We start from the raw sequence: 19,151 nt of genomic DNA on the forward strand, positions 1-19,151 counted from the left end.
AACGGAAGTTCGCGTTTCCAGCGCGTGCGCAGTGCATGCACGAAACCGGCACTTCCGTTGGCCTTACGGGTGAGTACACAGCGCGTACTCGCCCGTGGGGACCCGAATTTCTGACCCTATGACTCTGAGTCACCACCTTAGGAGTGGAAGGGAGAAACTAGAATGAAATTAAAAACAGACTGAAAATGAAGAACCTTATTCATAACATACAGCCACAAATCCAGTGTATGTATAGTCACATAAAAATGACAGATACTCGCATCTGATACTGTATGCCTTAATCCCACTTCTTGTACGGTATACTAGAAACTGTTTAAGTTGTATGTTCATTCATTATAATACAGCAGCTGATCCTGCACAGCAGGATGGCTGTTTTCAGGAGGACTTGTCTTATTTTCTAGCTGGTTGGCTGGATAGATATCCTGTACAAATAGATTTTGGATCGCACATCATCTAGCTTTGTAGACTGCATGTAGTCTTCACTACTGAAGCAGCCTGTCAGTTTAGTTTTACCTGATGACTGGTTATCTAATTGCTCAGCTCCTCCTGTCTACAGTTTTGTTGCATGTTGTTTACACCTCTCAGCGGGTACTCTTCAGGATCAGGATAGTTTCCACTCCTGTTTGTACTTATGTTCTTTCTTACCAGGTGTTCATTGGTCACTCTGAAACAATTCAACAAGCTACATTCGCTCCAGACCAGCTAAGTGTAATTAGTGTTGGAGATGCAATATTTGTCTGGGATTTTCTTGCTGCTGTACTAGACCAGGAGACCAAGTAAGTAAAATGTTACTTTATACACTGAGAAATTCCATGGCCCCTTGCTGGGATTGTGGCTGCACTTTAAGGGGCTTGTGGACCCCCTAGCTAGAATTTATTTTGGTAAGATTTGAATGTTTTGGTCTATATGTAGATGATTAGTTGATTTTTAGTTTCCAGAGTTTTTGTTCTCTGGAGCGACATAAAACAGAGACCAGTTGGTAAGTAATGCAGCCAGTCAGCACACTGTTTTAGAAAAGAGCTTAAATGTTAGGGTGTACTGTTTATTGATGGGTTATTAATTATTTCTATTTTTCTTTCTCAGCAGCCTTCCCTCAATTCAGCCATTTGCCCTTCATAGAGCCGGTGAGTTTTCAGCTGTTAAAAACTCTTGATTTCAGTCGGAGTAATTTTGAACTTTGTGGAATTGCTGTGTATTATTTCATTCCCTGCTAGTTCTTGGGTTCTTGTGTGTCTCTGTGCCAATTTTTCATGTTTTATTTCTTGCCAATATTATTACCGGCTTCCCAATGAGAACCTTCCTATCTGAGGCATTTGGAAGCGGAAGAGAAAGATATACAGAGGAATGCCTGGCAGATAAAGCTGCAGGAGAACTGCTCGGGGACCACTCGCTGTGACCCTCACATTCATAACTGCAAAGAGAGGTAACCGGACCTCACTTTGCAGACATTTAGTGCTTGCAGAGGCCATTCTTCCCAAAGGAAGCTGCAACAACAGACCCAATGGCACCACTAAGATGTGTGAATGTCTGACTCATCATAATAAATGCTTCCTCAGAAGCACCCCAAGCATGTGTTTGTCATGCTTTCGGTGAATACTGCAAGAAAGCTTGCCAAAATGATCAACAGTCAGTGTATTCTGATTGGTCACACCCGTCAAGATGCCACTAACTAACTTGCACACCTACCAGGCAGTGACCTTGAAGAACTGTCTTCACAGGGTCCAGGTCAGCAGCGAACCAGATGTAGAGCCCTGCCATCTTTTGCAAGGACACCTGCAGCTGGCGTGCACTGTAGAGCTGGCACATTAATGGTCAACTGCGGCTTGAAATTTGGCTCCACCTTCTTTTGAGGCATGCTGATCTTTGTGGATGGCGCAGTAATGTGGAAGAGGGCATCCTTCCTCGTAACGTCTCCTGCAGAACCACTTCCACTTCGGCAGCTATCAAGTGGGGTTGAGTGCTGGGCTGCTACATCACTTGCCTGCAGACTCCTGCTTGCACCCTGGGTTTCTTTTTCCTTCATTATTGCCTGACCTCCACTCTTAGTCTCCCCACAGAGGCATGACTGTAGCTTGGTGTGAAGGACTCAAATCTGCATCCCAATGCTTCATTGCAAAATATATTTGTGGTCCAGAGTGCTATATTTCCCCATCTGGGTTGTATTCGTGACGAGCAGCATTTATATTGAAATAAAACCTTTAAACTATGAATCCGATTTTTGTTCTTTGTTTTAGAAGCTCCCTCAATTGCAGAGGGCAGTGAGCTGTTCCAAAACAGCGGGATGCCTCGCCAGTCAGTGCCTGTCCCCAGCTCCTCCCCACCACAGCTCAATGTCAGTTCTATTGAAAGAAACGAACAGGATGGTAAGTACTACAAGGGGCAGATTAGGGTGCCCATCCAGTTACTGCACATGTATTAAGCATATACGGTACACCACTACAGTCATCATGGGAAATTTATAACTCTGCTTTTGCCAGATGGAATATTAGATGAAAAGCAGCTCATCCATTTTCTGTATGTCTTAATGCTCCTGTACCAACTCTCTGTCAACCTGTGAATTTTGCGTTTAAGGTGAAGGTATGGATTGATATTTACAACATATAGCCGTATGACCGCTACCGTTTCGGTGTGCAGTGAGAGCCACACTCTCCTGCCCCAAAGGTGTTTGCTAAGAGAGACATCAGCTTCCAGCCTGTACTCCTAGGCTTGTGTCTGCAAGCATTTCCTGTTCTGTAACACTTTCGCAGTTGCACGTTCATCACCAATTGGCTGAAAATAAAACAGCAGCAAATCTGATATGAATAGATAAGAAACCTATTAATCAAAAGTGAGCAAAATGGCAAAATAAATGCTATTAAGAACTTACTAATACTATTTGACCAGTCAGGTGAGCCGACCAGTAAAATAAAGATGAACCAGTCAAATCATTCAAAACACTTTCTGTAAAATGTCTTGCTTCATTTTTTCAAAAACTGACATTTCTAAAGTCCAAAGACTTAGAAGAAAATTGAAATTTAAAAAAATTACATACAATCCCCACCACTTACACCGCCCAGGCTTATCACAGGCAGCTGCCTATATCGGGCAAATGGCGCTAAGCATTTTTGATTACCATGAGAGTCAATTGCAATGGCGTCACTCACAATGTATTAAGCGCGCCAACTATTTTGGGCAGTTCAATAAGTACTTACCCTGTACTTACTGATTTAAAGGGCTTTGCTGATTTCGGGTAAAGTCGGGTCTTCAAGCAGTTTTAATCAGCTGTTCGCACCTTGTTAAAGTGTAATTACCTTAGCAATGAGATTCTGGATGCAACTGCTAACTATTAGGAGAGGCAGTAGCTCGGTGGAGACTTCCTGTTTTAAAAAAAAAAAAAAAAAAAAATGTTGGTTAATTCGCTTTTTTAGTTTTACCATCCACTGTTCTTAGCAGGCAAATTGTGTTAAACCAACTTGCCCGCTATAAGTGGTGAGGACTGTATTGCAATAACGAGATTAAATTTACCCAGTGAATTGTCTCGTGTCTTTTGATATCTTCATTAAAAAATGATCTCAAGGCCTCAGCCTGTTTCCAAGCCTAGCTTTCTGAGAGTTGAAGTAGAAAGTTGTTTTCCCACAGCCTTTGTGGATTTCAGTTTCTTTGCTTATTCCAAAATACTTCAAAACAAACTAGAGATGGAATTCTCAAGACTTTATTGCAGACAAGTTTCACATCAAAGTAGTTCTATTAATGAGCTGCTTAATTTTTTACCTCTCTGACCAACAATACCTGTGATTAACCACGCATATGGTTTCTTCTGTTGACATTTAGAAAGTAAATCAAAGATTGTTTCTTGAGAAGATAATTCCATTTTTTTAGTTTAAAAGTTGAATAGGATTTCAGTTTGTTTTTCCAACTGAATTAAACCTAGCTGGAAGATAAATTTGAATTATGAGGTTCCTCCTAATTGGTTGTTGCACATGTCAGTCACAACAAGCTGCTCCTTGAGTTTTGATTCCAAACTCTGTTTTTAAAAAGTACTTTCTGCAAAAGATAGAATCAATTTGTTCATTAAAGGTAATTTATTTTTGTGTAAAACCTTGGAAAATACATAATCTATGAACTTTTGAACATTTTAAGACCATTTTTGTTTTTATGGGAAATTAATGTTTACTAAAACCTGATTAAGTCAGCAAACACTAATGCGCACCAATTGCTTTAAGGTTGATGATAGGGAAATGGGGCGGGGCGATGGTGCCTACTGGCCCTAAAAGAGCTGTGATTGGGTTCGGGGGAGGAGGCAGGAGTGCTGTGGGGAAGGGCCCGATGGTCGAACAGACAGTTTGATCCCAACGTCCTGGGCCCCCCTCCGCTCTAACATAGCCAAACCCCTGTCTCAAAAGCTGCCAGTCCCTGGCACCCCCCAATATTACCAGACTCTAGCTCTGCAATGCTGCTGGAAAAGTTGAAGAGGATTTCAGTTTACTTTTTCAAGTATTTTCAACCTTGCTGGAAGATGATTTTGAAATATGTTTGGCTATTGTCAGAAAAGAGGATACCCTGATCTGCTCTAAGTAATCAGCTGTTACTGTTTGTTTATATTATAGTTTAATATGTGATTTGTGATGACAAACGTCAGGTGATACTTTATACACAAATTTGACATTCTGTCCATTGATTTGCTTGATACTAATAGTCTCTGTGGGATTTTTTTTCCCATAGAGTTTTTGTCTGATGTTGAGCATAATGATGACCACAATAAGAGAGATGGCTCAATCACAGTTAGAAGAAATGGAGACTCATTCCTGCAAATCCATGAAAACATGCATTGCAGAGAGGATGTGTCATCTTTCCTGAGGCCTGTTTCTCATCAGGAGCACCAGGAAGAGCTGGAAGAACCAGGTAGCTCAGCAGCTGCTCGTCACCCATTTCCTTTGCCCCCCACCATGTCCAGTCATTATCCTCCACATATTATGTAATTAGCCAGTGCAACAATTGGGAGAAATTGCAGAGATGGTTTGGTACACAAATTCCTCTCTTTTGGATACTTGCTTCTTTCTCTACTGTCTGCCTGTGGGTTATTCTGAACCAAGTTTTCAACATTGAAAGTACTACAGTATGTACATCAGTGAGTTTATAGTTTTATCACTAAGCTAATGGATCACAAATTATTTTATCAAATGTTACAAAAGCTTAATTAGTTTGTTCATTTTTTTTAATCTTACATTTTTATAGATCATCAGGCAATAGCTGTTGATACTGAAAGTTGCTGCAATTGGGAGGACTTCAATACAGTAAGAGCTGCATAAACTGAACTGACAAAGTTAATTCTATGGCTGTTGGGACTCTGACTGATGTAGCCTTGCTCTGGGTGCCACCAATAGCAGTAGCACCACTGCTAGAGAGCTTGGGCTTTTAAATTTTAAATCAAGTATGCAACAAAAACAGACATCAGTGTAAGCAATCATCTCCCCATTGGCAATAAATGTTGTCTAAAGTACACAGGAAAGGTGAGAGCCCGCACTGAGAGGTAGAGGAGTTTGTGCTGTTGTTTTCCTCCGTATTTAAGTTTATATCTGATGACCATAGCAGTATTAACATAAAACTTTGCTCAGAGTTGAAAAAACCCACCCCACCTTATTCATACATGAATTGGAGTGGCATTAGTTTTTCAAAATTCCATATGCAGGTTTTTCAGTAGAGGGTCAAAAACTTCTTTTTCTTCCCATCAAAAGAACAAATGGATTTTGCCTTTCTGCTTTTACGTTCATCAAATAATCCTGTACTTTTTGTAAAGTTGCACTGAGCACATTCTATAGACTATGATGAATTAACTGCAGTCACATTTATCTGTATATGTAACATTAATAACATGATTACCCCCATGTGGAACTATAATTTATATTTAGAATTGCCTCTGCACATTCATATGAACAAGTGCATCTGTCAAGAATATTTTTTATCGTAACTCTGTCCATTGCTATTGATCTCAAAAATACAGCACCCTGTCTCATGAAGGAGTTGCAGACCTTTACTTGAGTGCATTTTGATTTTAACACACTCTTCTTTCATAGCATCCCTAATTGGAGATGGCGATTTTCCACACAATTGTACACGGCCAGATTCATACAAACATTTTGCTGCTCAATTCAAAACCTCGTCTGTGTCTCAGGTACATTTAACACCCTTAATTCCTGTCGGTTTTATAAGTGAGGGAATACTGTAAGATGATCCAGAGCCAGTTTAATTGTATGGTATTTTATGTGGCTTTGACCATGTTCTCACTTGGTATCCAATTGAATCCAAGTACAAAATAACTTGATGATCGAGTGCCATAACAGTTGAGAGCCCTGCCTGTCTTCTCTGGGACTGCAGTTCCAGACTTGACTAAACTTGAGGAAAAATTAGCTAGGGTTCATGCTCTAGTTGCTATCCTGTGATTTCTGCTTGAAGTTCATGTGTGTAGAGATTTAGTGAAGATGGGATCAGGCTCGGGTGTGGTGCTCCTTACACCCCATAGTGGGATAGCCTGATGATACTCACCATTCAGGCTTAAACTTAAATATTGGCTATTTGGCTGAGTTATTAGAGGGGAGTTAATGGCTGTGGAATTGTACCTCAGATGAAGGCACCAGGAAAGAAGGAAGGGGAGAAAATCATCCAGAACAAAAAAAAATCAATTTTGTGAGTATGATGAAAAGGGTATCTTTCCAAGTTACGTGAAATAAAGCAAAACTTGCACTCGCATCTCTAAGAAATATCTCTTAAGATATATCCCATGGTGCTCATCTAAATTACTTCAAAGTAAAGTCACTATTTTTAGGTAGACAAAACATTGCAGCTGTTTTGCCCACAGTAAGATCTTCCAAACAACAATTTTTGGTGGTAATGGTTGAGGGTGAAATGTTCGCCAACACATCAGAAGAGCTTCATACTCCTCTTTGAAATAATGCCATGGGATCTTTTAACATCTACCTGAACATGGCTTTGGTTTCATATTTGATTCGAGGAACACTGCCTGTGACAATGCACTACTCTGATCTGTTATCCTGCACCACACAAGGGGCTGATTGCAGGCCAGCACTCATTTGCAATACAAGCAATTTGACATCTGGCATAGTGATAAATGTATTCAAATGTGTTTCCTCCCTGCTTGGGGTAGGGAGTTCAGATTAGGACAGTATGATAATTCAAGTGTGAAATGGACGCCTCAAATTTTTGTGCCTTTGCAGTGTATTGTCTGACAGCACCTGCACACCTTATTTCACTTTGCAGTTTACTCCACACTCTCTCTGCTCTAGCATGCATGTGATAGTAATGCTATCAACTGATACTGTGAATCTGCCTCATAGGGTGCAGTCCTCCCTGATGGGAAGGAGGATCTGAAGCTGAAAGTAGTAATTGGATACAATGGAAATGGAAGAGGAAATATGGTCTGGAATCCTGACACAGGTAATTGTTAGAACATCACTTGAAATCAGGATGCAGTGAATCAGTAGAAAAGAGAATATTATTTGGAATCAGAATGTAGGTAATCAATAGATATGGGACATATGTATGATCGGGAAGGGAAACACACATGTTATTCTATGTTTATGGCTATCTTGAGATGCTTACCAAATTAATACTTTGGTTTGCATAGTGGCTTTCCTGTTCAATTTAACTTGTCCATCTGCTGTGGTAGGCATTAAGCATATATTTACTAACTAGGTACGATATAAATGTGTTCTCACTTTTTAACCCCGTGTATGCTTTACTTGTACAGTAGCTGCCACTGAGTCATATACTACTAGCTGTACAGTGCAAAATGTGTCTAAACTCCTGCAGTGGGTAAAAGGAAACACATATATAATAGCAGAAGTAAACGAGTCTGCCTTTATGCATTGTGCACTATGTTACAAAAATGTTGAAAGTAAACCTGAACTTGATTTTTTTTTAAAGCATAATTGTATTAAAATTGCATTTTAGTTCTGATGACACCGCCTGCTATTGAGCGGTACAGGTCAGGATTGTCTGAAATTTAATCCCTGGTCTGTGCTGAGTTAGCTGTTCCTGGCGTGGTGGTAATGAGGGTATCACCGGACTCGATAATTGAGGAAACAAATTAGCCGGGGCTCCTGTTCTTGTCCGTTTTCTAGTGACCACTATTGGGAAGAGCACCTATGTAGATATCAGGTTGGACTTAAGGTTGTGGTATCCATCGTACAACTAAACAACCCACTGATGTTTGCAAATGCTCATGTGTAGAATGAACGCTTGGCCAAGGTAGTGAAAGGTTGCCAATCCTTTATCGAACTGTACTTGTCCCTTTCAGTAGGAAATTAGTGGAAAAACATTTTTAGTTTGCAATTCAAAATGAAGGTTTGTTGGAAACTAGTCAGATAATGTTTTCTTTACTTATCTTGTAGAGATAGATTGATCTACAAATTAATGCTGTTTTCATATACCAAATACAGCTTTTCAACATCAGGTTGCAACCTGCATATGGTTAATCAATTTGTTGCATTCTAATTACTAGTGACCTAATACAGTTTCAAAAGTATGGACAATGTTTCTGCCACTGTTTTGATTGTCTTTCTGCATTTGTCTCTCCCAGCTCTGTTTGCATATACCTGTGGTTGCTTGGTGGTGATTGAGGACTTGCATTCTGGATCTCAGAGACACTTAACTGGCCACCAGGAGGAGATCTCCACTCTTGCAGTTAGCCATGATGTGCAGGTATGCTTGGACTGGATTTAGTTGAAATTTGATCTTGTCACTGATGAGTGACCATGGGATACCCCTACATACCTCAGTTAATGGCTTCTCATTTGGTCATTAATGTGCTAATTTACACTGATTGTAAGGCTGTGCTTCCTTAATTTATACAGATAATGGTTCTTTCCATTTCTGTAGTTGGCACTGAAGTAGAAGTCCTGCTTTTGATCTATAAGATGTATATAACACGTAAAACTCTTTTTGTACCCAGGTAAGTGTACTTTTTGGGGGGAGGAAGAAACGCTCGTACAGGAAACTCGTTTAAACGGCACCTAAATATCCGGAATTCTCCAATAACCGGCAAAATTCATACTCTGAAAACAACACCTCAATAACCGGAAATGTTGCCGAGTCTGAGTCTCCCACGGTGGCCGAGTTAGTCAGTGGGAGTAGTTCTCCAAACTGCCACTACTTGGCTTCTTGGCACTGTCGGAAGTCTGAACACCTCAACAACAGGAGTCTGACTCTCCCGCGCTGCCGGTAGTCTCTTCCAATCCGCCATTTTTCTGTGTGTCTCTCCATCTTTATTGTGGATTATCTCCCCCATCTTGCATTATGGAATTCCCAAAAGTTGGTCAAAGCAAAAGGAAGAGAGTGGTGTTAACTTTAAAACAGAAAATCGAGATATGCCAAAGACTAGACAGGGGAGAGAAGCGTATCAACATTATGAATGAATTCAAAATCGGTTCGTTAACAATCTACGACATCAAATCGCAGAAGGATAAGCTGCTCAAGTCTTATTCAAGCTCGGAGACATCTAGGAGTGTAGGGAAACGGCGTACACTTCGTAAGCGTAAGCTTGAAGAGCTGGATACCATGCTTTGAGTGGTTTTCTCTTAAGCGTTCAGAGGGTGTTCCACTTTCCGGACCCATGCTAATCGAGAAAGCAAAGGATTTCTACGTAAAGTTGGAGCTCACTGACAAGTGTGCTTTCTCTGAGGGATGGCTAACATGCTTCAAGTTACGGCACAGGATACGACGACTCGATATTTCCGGGGAGAAGAAATCAGCTAATCACGACGCCGCCGAAGAATACTGCGATTATTTCAATTGGATTGTGCAGCAACATGATTTGTCGCCAGCACAGCTATACAATGCCGATGAAACTGGCTTATTTTGGAGGTTTTTGCCAGAATCAACGCTTGCTGGGGTTAGTGAGGCTAATGCTTCAGGTTACAAGAAAAATAAAGATCGTGTAACCGTGCTAACATGTGCAAACGCTGCTGGATCACACCGGGTTAAACTTCTTGTTATTGGGAAGTATAAAAATCCCCGTGCATTTAAAAATGTGAGGCACTTACCTGACGAGTACAAAGCTCAAAGAAATGCTTGGATGGATAAGGAAATCTTTTTGTATTGGTTCCATCATATTTTTGTTCCATCTGTGAGGGAACATTTCCGTCAAATAGGGAAACCTGAAGATAGCAAATGCATTTTATTGCTTGATAATTGTAGAGCCCATCCGCATGAATCCGAGTTGGTTTCGGGAAATATTTTCACCATTTATTTGCCACCAAATGTAACTTCTCTCATACAACCCATGGACCAGGGCATTATCCAAAATCTCAAGTGTCATTACAAGAAAGACTTCCTACGTAAACTGATAAACCAAGATGACAATATTCATGCATTTCAGAAGGAATACAATCTTAAAGATGCCATCTTTAATGTTGCATGTTCCTGGAACTTGGTGAAAGGTCACACTTTGAGGCAAGCCTGGCGCAAATTGTGGCCTTCTGTAATGTTTGCCGAAGGTTCTTCAGAGGAGGAATTTCATGGGTTCAATGTTCGTCCCAAGAGGAGTACAGTAATGGAAATGGCTGGCATGGTGAAAAACGTAGGCCCAGCAAACCCTCTACGCAACCTCAGTGAAAGTGATATTGAGCAGTGGGCTGATGCAGATAGAGAAGTTGGTGTTGTGCATGTGCTAAGTGATGATAAAATAATTGAGACTCTTTTGAAACCAAAGTAAGAAAAGGAAAGTGAGATGGAAAGTGAAGAGGATGAGCTTTCTGAAGAGATGATGATTTCTTGGGCTAAAGCTGCAGAAGGATTTGCTTTAATCCTCCAATTTGCTGAAAGGCAGCCTTGCTACTCTGCCTAAGAAGTTATGCAACTCCATATTCTGCATTCCACCTTTCCACAAAAAAGGCAAGCGTCCACTAAGCAAGCGGACATCCGGGACATGTTTAAGAAATCTTCCAAAAGAGTTGAAGCAGTGGAAGTGCCTGAAGAATCATTTGAAGTGCATGATCCTGATGACCCAGCTGGCATGGATATTCCTGATGAACCAGCTGACTTGGAATAAGTGTACAGTCATTTATAAGTTTTGTTTTACTGTTATGTAATTAGAGTTATGGATTACCCTCAACTGGCAGTACTGTACTTAATCAAGCATCTTCCACCATCCATTTAACACAACATTCTGTAGGTGAGTACCCAATTATACTGCACATTTCTTGATTTTTTTATTTTTGTCTGTTAAAAATAGCCTCGGTAGATATACCTCTCCGTCATCCGGAATTTTTAATCAACTGGCACCATCCCGGTGCTGGATACGAAAGAGTTTCCTGTATGTTCTTTTCCATTTGTTAAAGTTCATTTAATAATGCCTTGCAATATTCAGCAATATGTATAATTTTACAGTGCCCTTTTGTAAATGTTGACTTTATATTAAAAAAAAAAGTACAGGAAACTTTGGTTTATCCGGAGGTTAACTGTCCGGAATGCTCGAGCCACCGGCAAAAATCAGGAGCCGTTTCGTTAGGTTTTTTTTCTTTTCGTTGCTTTTTTTTCACCAGTCAGGTTCTGCAAGGTCTCGCTGAAGCTGTTGCTAAGCTACAGAGACGCTTGTAAGGTATGGCCGACTGTTTAGAAGCTGTTACAGGGTTTGTTGCCAGATATGGAGCTCAAAATCTTCTAATGTTTCAACATTAGCGCTGGTTTGTCCGGCACTTTTGATGGGACGGCAACAGCTCGGTCCCGTCGGTGCCGGATCGCGCAAAGTTTCCTGTACACACTCAATATGTTATAATTAATCAGTCCTTTTAGGGCCTAGTGCACCTAGGTCAGCAGGATGTCTTGGATAGAACCTATTAATTTAATCAGATGACATGTATGGAAGTTTTGTGACCTTTTCAAAACTTGATCTTCATAGAATTAAGTTACAGACAGCCGAAGCCATGGTCTTTCCATTTTCTGTTCAACATTGAGGGGTGAAGCAAGGAAAGATATTAGATAACCTACCTAGAGGAAGAGCAATAGGTAAAGGAAGGATTAACTCTTTCCATTCGCCACCACCACTGCCGAGGGGGAGCGAGCATTTGTGGAGGTGTTCATGCCTCTTCAGTTTTGAGTTCAGCAAAGTTTTCCTAGGAGTGGCGTCCGTGTGGGATTATGGGATTTGAGGATTCCTTCAGTTACTGATTTCATTCCTTAACAAAACCAGGAGGATTTGCCTGATAATTATTGCTGTGTTTGTTCTGTCTGGAAGGATCTCGCCTCAGCTTCGGGAGGTCAGGATAAAACTGGCTGTTGTATCTTTATTTGGGATATGATGGGTGGCTGCTGTAAGAAGGTACTTTCTCAACACACGACTGAGGTACAAGCTATGGCCTACTCCAGAGACGACCGGCTCCTGATGTCTGCTGGTAGGTTCAGAAGCACTACTTTGTTCAATGTGAGTAGATCATTAGGCTTTGCTTAATGTGGATAATCTAAAATTGGGACAGTTTTGTTTCTGATATTAAATCTTTACAGGGTTTAATAAAATTATAGAAGCGGAGTGATTCATGTTAAATTAATGGCCACTACAATAACATCAAAATGCTTCAGCAGACATGACCTATCTTACGAAGTGTCTTCTCCCATCCCGACACTAGCTATTTGGATTTTTTTTTTGAAAATGGGCATGATTTTAACCAGCTGTGTGTCATTTGTATGGGCATGTGCAACAAGGGATAGATTTGTTCAACAAATTAAAAATACATTTGTTAACGACACAGCTCATTGGTGATCCAGCAGTCTGTGCCATAAAAGTTATAGGACAGAGATTATACATTCATTATTCAGCTGTATCGGGGAAGAAACTAAAGAGTAGGGTTAACTTGATCCAGAAATTCGCCGGATCCACATGGGGAGCAGACGCTTAAACCCTCCGTACAGCAGCACTCGCCCTGGTGTACTCTACAGCGGTGTACTATTCTCCGCATGGCTATCAAGTCCGTATGTGAAATCTGTTGCTATCCAGCTGAATTCTACTATGAGAATTATCACCGGTACATGGCGTAGGTGTGGTGGTCCAATCCAGGCCGACTTGAACAATCTACCACCAACCCGTCTCAAATCTGGAAGCCCTTCAGTGATCTCCTTTCCGCTTTGATGACCGATGGCAAAATGCTTCGAAGAACGATCACATACAGAATGGTTTCCTTATAGAGGAGCCCACAGTGCAACCTGAAGGATCAAACCTTCCTTACAAACAGTGAACATCAACCGCCTCAGAACCGGTCATGGTAGATGCTGCCATGATCTCCATAGATGGAAGATTAAAGCATTTCTATCATACGACTGTGGAGCACATCATTGAGCACTGCCCTCAGAGAAAATTCGCAGGCAGCCTACAAGATATCCACGCTGTTACACCGGAAGCTTTGGCCTGGATATCTGACTTGGATATTTACATTTAATTTGTTTGGCTACTACCATACGAAAGAAGAAGCTGTATCGTTGGGAAGAATCAACTAGCATCGGCCGTGCTCTTTCCAGGTCTCCATCATGCACCTCCTAATGGCCAGGTCAAGGCTAAGTGCATTTGGATTTTTACCATACTTGGGAGGTAATCTTTTTCAATCCTTTTGAAAATGGAGTTGATTAGGAATCAAAACATTGGACTGCAATTTCTGTCTGGTTACTGTTCCTGCTCCTCTTTTCATAGTCTTTACCCTTTTAGTGGACCTATAATTTTGCAGTCACCTTGAGGGATCTGGTGAACAGATATCTCTCTCCTTAGATCCAACTGCAAAAGTGATAATTATAAAAGAAACTTTTATAGATGCTACAATGGGGAATTGAAGTTGATTTTCTGGAAGAATGAGATCAAATGGACTAACATATCTTTGTAAACATTTGCACAGTACATTAATTTGTATTCAGCTGCCTGCGTTTGAAAATAGAAGATCAAGCTAGATGGCATTGCATTTGAAGTAAAATTGGCTACACTGAAATTAAAATTAGTTATACCATTTACAGCTCACCACTGCTCCCTTCATGTTTTATCCTTTTATCTCGGCCACTCTGAATGATTTGTAATTGTCCCTACTCTATTGTCAGAAAAGGAAAAATAAATCAGTGACAATAAACAAGGCTCATGACTAGTATACTCTCACCCAGAAAGCCTTTTTCCAAAAGAAAAACATCAAAATAACACAAGCAGAAGCAAGCTCTAGTTCAGCTCTTTGGGATCAGTCTAACCTAATTTCCTTCGGCGCAGTGCTTCTGCTGAATGAGTCAGAGTGCATGCAGTTTCCATTGCTAATGGAGACATTTCTACGAGCAAAAGCAAAATACTGTGGATGCTGGAATCTGAAATAAAAAGATGCTGGAAAAACTCAACGGGTCAGGCAGCATCTGTGGAGAGAGAAACCGAGTTAACATTTCAGGTGGATGACTTCACTTTTAAAGTTGCTGAAAATAAAGAAAAAGGTATTAAACAAGATGAGACATCAGATTTTTTTTAATGGATTGCGAGCTGGAAAAAACAGTTGAAGCATTATGTGCAGGACCAAACCATGATAAATGCTCCACTTGATACCATATAGAGTAGCATTGCATAAAGGCAGAGCTGTAAACTTATGGTAAAAGCGTATGATTGTTGTTCTTTCCTTTAATATTCAGTAGCTAACTCTTACAATTTTTTCAGAGACAAGTTAAAATCAATTTGAATTTGTCCCACAAGCCGCCTAAAAGATTTTTCTATTGTACATTGTTTTAATTTATTTGGAGTACAAAAATGCCACTGCATTCCTCAAAGTTTAAATTAGGTGTATGTATTGCAGGATATGGCCCCCAAAGGTTACTGATGCTGATTGATCTAATTCTTTCCAGGAGACTACAGGGATCTCACAATTGCTTTATGGAATACCAGGAATTATGAGCTATTAGCGACAACAAGAGTATCCAATCCTGTCCATGACTTAGCATTTGACCCAACTGCTGTCAATGAATTTGCCTGCGTTGGGGTAGCAGCTGTGCATTTCTGGCTGGTAGAGCAGACTGGTAATGAAGTCCAACTCAAGGTCAGTTTTTGCATACTAGAATGCATTTCTTGAAAGCCAAGTGTTTACTATTAGGCTTTTTCTTACTTTAAGTGTATTTTGAACAATCTAAGTTACCCCATGCCACATGGCTTCTGTTGACTGGGAGGACATCTAATTTCAGGCTTTGCTGGTGCTGCTTTACAATCATCATGATATATGTATAAAAACAGCATGAGGTGATTAACCCCTGCCAAAAATCCTTCCAGCTGTCTCGTCGTTTATGGCCCAAAAGAAATCGGAAACTACATGTGTAGCTGATCCCCCCAGTCTTCTGTTTAGTGGTAACCTACCTTCCTGCCCCTCTTTTTCCCTTCCTTCTGCTAAAGACGGTGACTCTCAGGGATATTGTTCTGTTGGGGCTGGCATTTCTCCCATTACCATGGCCATACTTCACTTGTGAACCTAGACAACAAGAAGCGTATTAAACAATTGATGCATCACAGCTAAGCCCAGTGCTGACCTGGATGTGCGATACACACGCACTTTCTAGTAAAAGTTAGTGCATTCCAATCAGGAGGTTGGACTCCATTCCCTAACCTGGGAATACGGAGGCTAATTTTAGTGAGCCACACACCCTGATTTCAGCTACCTAAGGGTTGAACTTGATCATCTTGGTCAGCGTGGATCAGTATCCCAACAGATGTTGCATTTACTGTCACACTGTCACCTTGTTTTCTGCATTTTAAATAGTTTGCTGTCATATAATTCAGATTATAACCATGTTTTAAGCAGTCCATCACTCTAGTGTGTATATATACTGGATAGTCTGCTTTTTTCATGTCCTGTTTAGTTCTTCCTCCCCTCCTTGCTTATGAGGTCTTCCCTGCCTCAGTATTTTTTAAATTCCTGCCCCAATCCCAATGCTGCAGTACTGCTACTGCTCAGACATAATTGTCTTTTGTTCTTGATGTCTGGCCTGTGAATATGAAAATAAGAATTGATGCAGAAAATAACAGGTTTGCACAAAGAAGCAGCACATAAACTGCATTTGCACAAATGTCTTAAAACTAGGCCTTTTGTGTGCAGCCATATAGATGAAACATGAGTAAGCCTTTCGTACTGATATAAATTGAATAATTCCTGGTTTCCCTGTGAAAATAAAGTGCCTCATGTGAAGTCCCTGGCTGCGAAATTCGGTATGTTAGTGCCTCCAATTAGCACCTGGTCGGGGCACTAAGGGGTTAGTGCCTGGTCGCGGCGAATGCAGCGGCGTCGGCAAACTTCAGTGCTGGTTTAGCACTGGCGCTAACTCTTAGTGCCTGGGCCTCTAGCGCCTCGCAGATCGTGACGTCAAAGTGCACATCACCCCAGATGGAAAATTGACTCCCGCCCCCTGCTTTATCGCCTCGCGCTGACGACGCCAGCAAGAGGAGGCGTTGTGAACTTGGCTGGCCGCTTCGGGAGCGGTAATTAAAGGGAATGCTTTTCAGCTAGCGCAACCTTTATTATTTGCACCAGTTTGGTGCCTGCGCAAAGTTTTTAATGTTTCATTGGTGCAAGATGTCCAAGCCCTCCACTATGAGAGTGTGTTTGGGGCTGTGATGGCAGTCGCCCAGGTCGCCTTGCAAAACAGAACTGACGGCAACCAGCTTGTGCAGCATCACTGGCCCGGCCCTTCCCTTTAAGTGAGGGAAGCAGCCTCTGTGATGAAAGAGCGGCGTTTACAATGCGCACTCAATTATTTAGCGCACTGCTGCTACCACCCTGCTCTTGGACTTTAGTGCTCCACTTTCCTCTTGGAGCGCTAAAACTGAACTTTGCGGGAGGCGAGAATGATTAGTGCCTGCCGCTAATTTTTCAACTTTTAAAGTTTTAGTGCCCCGAATGGGGCTACACTGAATTTCTCCCCCTCCCCCGTCCGCAATCTCTTTAATTTTTAACTTTAACCTCAACACAGAGACAGTAATATTTTTTGGCTTCTTGCAGTGCTTGGTTTAATTTATTCAGTTCAATAACTCTACGCTTTATTAGAACAAGATGAGCAACTGATTAGATATTGCTCTGTACTACAGTGTTACAAGGGCATGGAATACTTTACCAGGTAAAATCAGAGATCAGTATAGCAATACTGAATTTACTTCCCAGATGAGACCATTATTTTTAAGTTAGAATAACATATAGTTCATAATGCTAAGAAAAAGGGTGGACATTTGACTTGCACTAGTGCGGTTTTGAAACCAGCTTCTAGAAGATCTTGAGTTGAGCTTGGTAACTTGAGATAATTAGCTCACTGCTGGTTTACAGCTTGTTAAACATAACTTCCCTTTCTATATCCCATACTCACCAATCAGTTCCTTTTGAGTAAAACAATTTTTGATCTTGTCCTAATAATTCTGAATGTTGTATGTGATTTTGTTATAGGTTCACAGAGTCTCAATCCCAGATGAGGTGGGTGCTGGGGAGCTCACCGCACTGTGCTATAACAGTGATTCAGTTCTTTATACTGCTACCAACACAGGGAAGATCTGTGCCTGGGACACCCAGCACAATAGGTGTTTCATGACTTGGGATGCAGATGAGGGGGAGATTGGTAAGTATAAATACAATATGGCACAGCACCCAATACAGTGTGATATAGTGTTATTTACTGGACAATTCTTCCGTTATAGGAATTGTACAATGTCGAGGATATCGCCTGATCAGTGGCAGTAACACAAAGAAAATTCGGCTATGGGCAGTCGCTGCAGTGCAGGAGATGAGACTTGAGGGAACAGGAGCAAGGTGATGCTGCTGTAATGGGGCTTTGTCACTGTATCGCTGGGTGTGCTGGGCTGGGGCTCTTGGTCTAAGTTATACTTGTACGAAAATGGAAATTTTAATATTAGGAAAGATTAAACCTTGTACATTTCAGAAGGCTGGGTTTATATGAAATAGGATCCAATTTAAATGTGTCTGTTCAGGATACATAATGTGATACCTTACGATAGCAAAATACTGCGGATGCTGGAAATCTGAAATACAGGAAACTTTGGTTTATCCGGAGGTTAACTGTCCAGAATGCTCGAGCCACCGGCAAAAATCAGGAGCTGTTTGTTTAGGTTTTTTTTCTTTTCGTTGCTTTTTTTTCACCAGTCAGGCTCTGCAAGGTCTCGCTGAAGCTGTTGCTAAGCTACAGAGACACTTGCAAGGTACGGCCGACTATTTAGAAGCTGTTGCTAGTGTTTGTTGCCAGATACGGAGCTCAAAATCTCCGTATGTTTCAACATTAGCGCTGGTTTGTCCGGCACTTTTGATGGGACGGCAACAGCTCGGTCCCATTGGTGCCGGATAGCACAAAGTTTCCTGTAACAACAGGAAATACTCAGCAGGCCAGGCAACATCCATGGAGAGAGAAACAGAGTTAACGTTTCGGGTCTGGTGAAGGGTCCCAGACCTGAAACGTTAACTCTGTTTCTCTCTCCACGGATGCTGCCTGGCCTGCTGAGTATTTCCAGCATTTTCTGTTATTTTTAATGTGATACCTTGTCTAGTTGTATTTGTGACAGTTCTGATTTTCCTTTCAGGTCAAGTTCGGTGCTCCTGGAACATGAAATGATTCTGGATGGTACAGTAGTTAGTGCAGTCTTTGATGATATCATGGACATGGGTATTGTGGGAACCACAGCGGGGACACTATGGTATATAAACTGGGCTGAAAATACCAGTATCCGTCTGATCAGCGGCCACAGAAACAAGGTTAGGTAACATCCAAACTGTTTAAAGGTTGAGATTAGTCGCACCTCGGCAAAGCATTAACACTCAATCGTGGAGCAATGAGCAAATGAAGATTCAATGAGTGCCCTGCTCATTTCCTTCATAGCTGCATTGAGTGGAAGCTCTGGGCCCTCCCAGCAAAGGGGGGGGGAGGGAATTGGAGGGGTTGCTTTGCTGATCGTCAGAGCAGGCCATCTACCTATTCTCTGGGCAGCAGAAGGTGAAGGATAATTTGCTAAAATTATTACATAAATAAAGAAATGCTTTAAAATAATACCTTTAGATTGTGTGAAAGAATGGATGAAAGATAACCTTTAGCGTAGGGAAATTCAGAGGGAAAGTTAACCTCAGAATAGTTTTGCACACCCGCTGGCTGACTCCGAGCATTGCCAGAGTCCTGGACCA

The 19,151-nt window shown here is 41.3% G+C and overlaps 1 protein-coding gene across 3 annotated transcripts in view; it reads left to right on the forward strand.

Moving 5' to 3' along the window:
• wdr90 (WD repeat domain 90) overlaps positions 1 to 19,151 on the forward strand; it is an 88,930-nt gene that overhangs the window by 54,938 nt on the left and 14,841 nt on the right. For all 3 annotated transcript variants that reach the window (XM_086000738.1, XM_086000737.1, XM_086000736.1), the window contains exons 26-37: positions 649 to 776; positions 1,084 to 1,124; positions 2,235 to 2,363; positions 4,702 to 4,881; positions 6,054 to 6,151; positions 7,332 to 7,431; positions 8,576 to 8,697; positions 12,230 to 12,386; positions 14,842 to 15,032; positions 17,415 to 17,583; positions 17,663 to 17,774; positions 18,557 to 18,728. In XM_086000738.1, coding sequence (XP_085856864.1) covers positions 649 to 776; positions 1,084 to 1,124; positions 2,235 to 2,363; positions 4,702 to 4,881; positions 6,054 to 6,151; positions 7,332 to 7,431; positions 8,576 to 8,697; positions 12,230 to 12,386; positions 14,842 to 15,032; positions 17,415 to 17,583; positions 17,663 to 17,774; positions 18,557 to 18,728 — 1,599 coding nt within the window. The remainder of the gene's footprint in view (positions 1 to 648; positions 777 to 1,083; positions 1,125 to 2,234; positions 2,364 to 4,701; positions 4,882 to 6,053; positions 6,152 to 7,331; positions 7,432 to 8,575; positions 8,698 to 12,229; positions 12,387 to 14,841; positions 15,033 to 17,414; positions 17,584 to 17,662; positions 17,775 to 18,556; positions 18,729 to 19,151) is intronic.

The sequence above is a fragment of the Somniosus microcephalus genome, chromosome 11 (assembly GCF_052327205.1).
Source record: "Somniosus microcephalus isolate GS21.2 chromosome 11, FLI_Smic_1.0, whole genome shotgun sequence".
NCBI classification, from domain to species: Eukaryota; Metazoa; Chordata; class Chondrichthyes; order Squaliformes; family Somniosidae; genus Somniosus; species Somniosus microcephalus.